This window comes from Mugil cephalus, chromosome 14 (genome assembly GCF_022458985.1).
Source record: "Mugil cephalus isolate CIBA_MC_2020 chromosome 14, CIBA_Mcephalus_1.1, whole genome shotgun sequence".
NCBI classification, from domain to species: domain Eukaryota; kingdom Metazoa; phylum Chordata; class Actinopteri; order Mugiliformes; family Mugilidae; genus Mugil; species Mugil cephalus.
In genome coordinates, this window is record NC_061783.1 from 4,436,554 (window position 1) to 4,442,763 (window position 6,210).

Below are 6,210 nucleotides of genomic sequence, written 5' to 3' on the forward strand. Positions count from 1 at the left end.
CCGCTACCGTCTTCTTACAAATTACCAACACGCATGCACAGCGTCTCTCCGTCAAGTGCATTCATACAGTATGTAAATAACAGCTGAGGCTCTTCTACGAGGAACACTGTTTGATTGGTTGCTATGGACACCAATTAAGCATCCTTTGAGAACCAGCCGTCACCTTCGTCATCTGTCTTGCATTAACAGATCATGTCATGATAGAATAAATGTTTTCCAAGCCTTAATACACGACATGATTCTAGGACCTGTATAAACACAAAATGTAAATATCCCCCAGACATAAAGAATCCAGATTTTAAAATGCCATGATGTTAAAGTTTTTATTTTTTTTAACAGTTAAGACAGTGTTTGCATATAAGACCTTACATGTCACAATATCAACTATAATTATCCCTTGGTTTCAAGAACTCCCAGCAGAAACTAGAGGTAGGTTTCATGCTGCATTTTAAAGATAACAATCTAGATAACACGTCAGAAACACACCTTCTTTTACACATGAAGGTCGTCGTGCTCTTGATTAATACACTCGACGGTCATAACCGCCCCTCAAGTAAAAAAATAATAAAAGTACATCTTTGTTCAAAAATCTCATTGACAGGGAGGCTTTCTCAACAGTGTGCGTCATATGTCAGATCATGATGGAATTATGGTAGCTTTTCAGAAATGTTTTTATTGTATTTAGTATTTATGTTTTGCCGTGGCCAGTCAAGAACCACATTTCCCATAAGGCCTTGACAGTTTAAGCACAGTGTTGAACATTGTTTGACTTAATACCACCTTCTTTACTTCATATTCAGTCATAGGCATCATCATCATCATCTCTTGCAAATATAAATTATCACAAAGGCACAAACATGTTTTCACGTAAGACACAATACAGTGATTGCAGCGATTGTCTACACGTACGTAATAAACGTCTACAATATGACATTCCAAAAGACTTGCATTATATATTAAAATCCCTCATAATACGTCCACATTTTCTTAAAATACATTCTAAAGACAGTACATTCAATAATATCTAAGGGCAATGTAATCAAACTTGCAGTAGCACAGGAGATTGTAACTGGCAATGGAAAATGTCTTAGAGTGTCTTCAAAGGTTTTAAACCTGCATGTATAAGCTCGCGAAAAATGGCACCTTTAATACTAAGGCTTTAGCTCTTCAACAATCCGCACACTGTGTCATTACCTGCTGACATTTAGCAGACATGAGCACAGTCATTTTCAAGGCAGCAGACAATCTGGGCACCCTTTATCCCAAGCCTGACATAAAATGTCAGACATAAAATGCAAACACAACGGCTTCCAAAGGCACATTAATAAAGGTCCACATGTCCAACAGTGGTGACTATAGTGTAAAATGGTTGATCTTTAGCTTGCACTTTATTAATAGGTCTAAACTTTTGACTGTGGAGATTTGCCAGCACTTTCGTACAATCAACAATCAAATAAAATCTTAAAAGTCCATTGAAAAAATAATGGCCACAGTGTAACGAGACCTAGGGTCTGATGCTTTCTTAATCATATAAATACTTGTACATTTGAGATGCTCACAACTTGGTTGTTAAAAACTATTATTATTATTATTTTTTTTATCAGTAACAGCAATAATACATATAAATGGCCATACACTACATGGAATGATACCCAAGTCTTGATAGACAAAACTCCAATACAAAGACAGTTAAAGTATTATGGCAGTGTTCAATCACAGTGAAGCGTCTGAACAGAAATCATCATCACTTCTGTTTTTATCATATCAAACGTTTATGGAAAATCTTGAGTATCATTTATCAAGGTTTCTGAGAGAATGTGTTGCGTTGCCTGACGCGTACCTCCCCTGAAATGTAACTAGACACTGAAGCAACTCAGGCAGGTGAGATCGGGTCAGGGTGCATTTCATCATCGTCGTCTCTTTGTGGCCGTACAAACAAAACACTGCACCTCCTGCCTCGGCTGGCTCAAGGCCCATGCCGATCATCCAGTATTCGTCTCCCTTTTCTGTGCTGCAGTGATTTCAGCGAAAGTTGTAGTGATCAACATATGATCAACAACTCCCAATAGTAATAATTATGGCTTCCAGTCACCACTGTCTGAAGAAAAAAATAAACTAAAGCAGCCACATAGAAAGAAAACTTGCAGATAAAGTCAGTGCGTTTAGTATAAATGCTAAAATAGGAGTAGGCTACCTATTTAAGGTATGAGGTGGTAGAACTGATGCAGGCACCAATTAGCCATATCATTATGACCTTGTGCGTAACACTGTGTAGGGCCTGTAAGGGCACGGACCTCACCAGACCTCTGACGGTGTGTTGTGGCAATCTGGTGCCACAGGGTTGGGATCAGATTCTTTACGTAGTGCGAGTAATGAGTTGGGGCCTCCATGGATCAGACTTGCTCACTCACCACATCCAAAGGACGCCCAATTGGATTGGGATCTGGGGAATTCGTAGGTGAAGTCAACACCTCGAGCACGTCGTTGTGTTCCTCAGACCATTCCTGAAGCACTGGTGCATTATCCGGAATATTGTGTCCATGAAAGGATGTCTTAGGTAGGTAGTGTGTGTCAAATTAACATCCACAGGAATGGCAGGACCATAGGACTCCCAGCAGAACATTGTCCAAAAGTATCACGCAGCTTCCGCCAGCTTGCTTTCATCCCACGGCGTATCCAACGTATTCCCCTGGTAAGAGGTTAAAGTCCCCACAAGAGCCACTGTTTTGGAGGTGTTCATCCGAATGTGGCCCATGTCAAAGTCGCTCAAAATCTCCCGTCTTTCCTGCTTCTAACGCATCAACTTTGAGGACAGAATTTTTGCTTGCTGCCTGATATATCCCATTAGATGTATCCCAATCAGACAATACGTGTTCACCATTTCAGTGGTCATAATGTTATGGCTGATGGGTGCATAAGTCAAGCTGCGTGAGCTGCAGCTTGATCTGGGAGGCCACAGTGACCTTGACCATTGATTTACATGTCAACAAAATGCGTCCAACAATGGCCGTCATCAGGGCGGAGGCGTGAAAGGCACCAGCCAAACGAATGCATGAAAGATTTTTGAATTGTGCATTACGACAAAATACACAAGAGCATAAAATAATAACTTCTAACTTCAACATATAAATCTATATAGACAAAGCTGTGTCTGTAGGAAAGGCACATAGATGCTGTGGCATTTAATTTATTATTTGGACTTGGCTTTGAAGTCAATCACTCGTTTAACTTTCTTCATCATGACGACGGCAATTAGCGAACACACGACCAAGGTGACGGCATACAGCGCCACGAAGAGAGCCGGCTCGCCGCTCTCGTGAAGACGCGCGTACAGTTTCCTACGGTCCACGTAGTCCAGGTGGGAGGCGTGGATCTGACACAGGGTGCAACAAGAGAGAAGGAGGTGGAAGATCTGATGGCTGTGTCCCAGAAAGTCGCACCGACCGGGGAAGCAGCACTCTGGCAGGGGGAAGGTGAAGAAGAAGGCACAGCTGATAAAGAAAGCCACCTGACCAAAGTGCGAGACGATGGTGGAGTCGGTGCTGGACCACGATAAGAGTCTCATAGCCACCGGGCTGCTGTCCCAGATATAAGCGAGGGCTGAGGGCACCACCTGGCACACCTTACGCACCCAGGTGGGCAGTCTGTGGTTGGCGTATTTGCCAAAGCAGCAGCCCAGGCATGAAAGACAGCTGAGGAGGGTGGCAGTTGGCATGAAGAGGCCCTTCACCTGTCTGTACAAGCTCTCATCCACAGCATAGTAAAAGTGGACGACGGCGCTGCCGTACTGATACTGCGCTACCCCGACATAGTCAAGAAAGAAGAAGCAGTAGTTGCAAAGCACCGACTTGCCACCTAGCAAGTGAGCCGTCGCGCTGAACGCCGAGTAGATGAAGGAGGAAACGATGAGGACCAGCAGGGGCCACGAATGAGCGTCGCCCGCGAAGTCTACGGTCTCGGAGAGTTTATTCAGTTTGGCCAGAAACACCAAACAAGCCAGCAGGTGAGTCCAGATGTTGACCGTCTCGTTGTGGCGCTGGAACAGCGACAGGAAGTAGTAGCGCCAGTTCTGGTCGAGCTTCCTGTAGCCGCTGCAGACGTAGCGCTCCCTGAAATAGTGCGGGACCTCGGAGTCCCTGACCGTGTCGGGCATGGAGGGCGTCGCCTCGGTCAGCATCTGGGGAACTTGCCTGATCTGCTGGAGGCTGATGAACACTCGTCCAATCCTCTCCATCACTATGGTCGCCATGACACGCTCGTGTTAGCCTGCAGGAAAAGAAACACAAGGATAAACTATTTTAATCACTTTTAACAACAATTGTTGAAAATGGCAACAGCGATTAAAATGCGAAAAAGTATATTTATATATAGTGGTTGTACTATATTTCTTTTTGCCTACTTTTAAGGAATTAAAAAGGTGAAGAAAAAAATTTAATTTATTTTGACGCAGAAATGTAGAAAACTCTGAAGGGCAAAATAAAAAAATAATACTAATTAGCGCCGTCTATGCATAATAAACTCGAGCTGTTCACGCGCATTCGTGCGACTAATATCAACGACTTTTATGTCCTTTAATGTTATATGAAACACCCCGTTTTGTAGGTGTCGCTCAGTTTCCACAAAGTCCAGATTTTAGACTTTTTTGTAAAATTTATTCCAAATGTAAAAAAAAAATTTTAAAAAAAATCCAAAAAGGTGAGGAAATAAATAGGTCGCGCGCCACTTCCCTGAAAGCTGCCAACTGTTGCTTTAACACCGCTGTGTTTGTTTCACACAAAAAATAAGCATTAGCTGGTGAGTTTTGTGGTTTCCCCAACTGTCCCCGCTGCTTTAATGGTCTTCATAACTGTTCCTCAGGCTAAACATCGCCTGGGCCCGGGTTTGAAGCTACTTCAACTCGAGAGAGCTGAAAGAAATTCAGTTTCACAGATTTATTAGCTGTTATATTTCTAGCTGCGCACTAATAAAACACGAACTTGACGTGTCCCCCCCGGGTCCGCTGCCTCCCTGTCAACTTAAGGAAACGTCCTCCCTGGTGAGAACACGCTGATGCCTGTCGGATATCTAGCATCAGGCGGACTCGCCTCGGCCAACCTGTCATGTGTGTCCTGGCCAAGGTCTGCGACTGAGCCCGGAGCAAAAACCACCCCAAAAAAAGAAACTTCTGCCTCAGCCTTGAAACCAGCGCGTAACTTGTTGCACCTTGTGCCCATCACTTCAGCAGCCTCCCCGCTTTTCGAGTGGCCCGAGATGAGCCCGTACCTTAAAGTTGTTTCTTCGCAGATACTGATCCTTAGACTCAGGCGACCTCTTCTCCTTCCTCTTCCTCCGACCGTCCGTCTTTTCATCAGATTCGCTCGTTCTTCTCAATGCTCGGGGCTCCGTCAAGCTGCCCGCCGTGTTGCCGGAAGTGTGGTGATTGTGTCCTAAAAAGTACTTGTGCCCCTCATACTTGTACGGGTTTTCCCTTTCTTTTTTTTTAACAAAAAGAGTTAATACAATCGAAAACATTCCCCAATTTAATAGTAAGCTTTAAAAGATGAGACGTTAAAGCAAAACCCAAACTGGCGTATGTCACAATTACTGTGGGATGAAGTGGATGAAATGACACCGATCGGCCACAACATAAGGACCACTGTCAGGTGAAGTGAATAACAATCCCCCATCTTGTAACAATTCAGGGTTCTGCTGAGAAACGTTTGGACCTGTCATTCATGTGGATGTTGCTTAGACATGTATCACCTACTTAGACCAGATAATGCGCCCCCACCCCATTAAAATCAGAGCGCTGTGACAGGAGCCAAACTAGGTGGAATACACCAGTCGTGAATATACCTCTTGTTTTTTTCCTACAATGATGAAGTAAAATGTCCTCTGTAAAAAAAAAAATAGTCTGATAATACTGTGGACCTATTTGTGTCACCACCCATTCTATGATCAGCGTTTTACTTTGACAACTCATACCGGAAGTACCGTCGTACTTCTTACTTGTTGAATACCTGGAAGCCCTGTTGATCGGGAGGAAGGAGATAGGTTTCTAAAAAGGCTAAAAAAAAAAAAGAAAGAAAGAAAAGAAAAAAGAAAAACCACCGGGAGAGAAACCCCTTCGACGTGAGGTGGTTTATCCGTGTCATATGCACGCACTAAAGATAGAGACTAATCTTGTTTTACACTGACTTTGAGCCACATTTGAAATGACATTACAAAAAC

General features: G+C 43.5%; 1 protein-coding gene across 1 annotated transcript; it reads right to left on the reverse strand.

The window, feature by feature from the left end:
• Positions 1 to 309: 309 nt before the first annotated feature.
• Positions 310 to 5,389, reverse strand: paqr7a (progestin and adipoQ receptor family member VII, a). Its single transcript, XM_047605924.1, has 2 exons — positions 5,263 to 5,389; positions 310 to 4,266 (listed from the first exon to the last, which is right to left on the reverse strand). The coding sequence occupies exon 2, from the start codon at positions 4,247 to 4,249 to the stop codon at positions 3,191 to 3,193; it is 1,059 nt and encodes a 352-aa protein (XP_047461880.1). The 5' UTR covers positions 4,250 to 4,266; positions 5,263 to 5,389; the 3' UTR covers positions 310 to 3,190.
• Positions 5,390 to 6,210: the final 821 nt, after the last annotated feature.

What these genes read in the sequence shown, in the direction of transcription:
- paqr7a (XM_047605924.1), bottom strand. Translation starts at nt 4,249, where the DNA reads ATGGCGACCATAGTGATGGAGAGGATTGGACGAGTGTTCATCAGCCTC.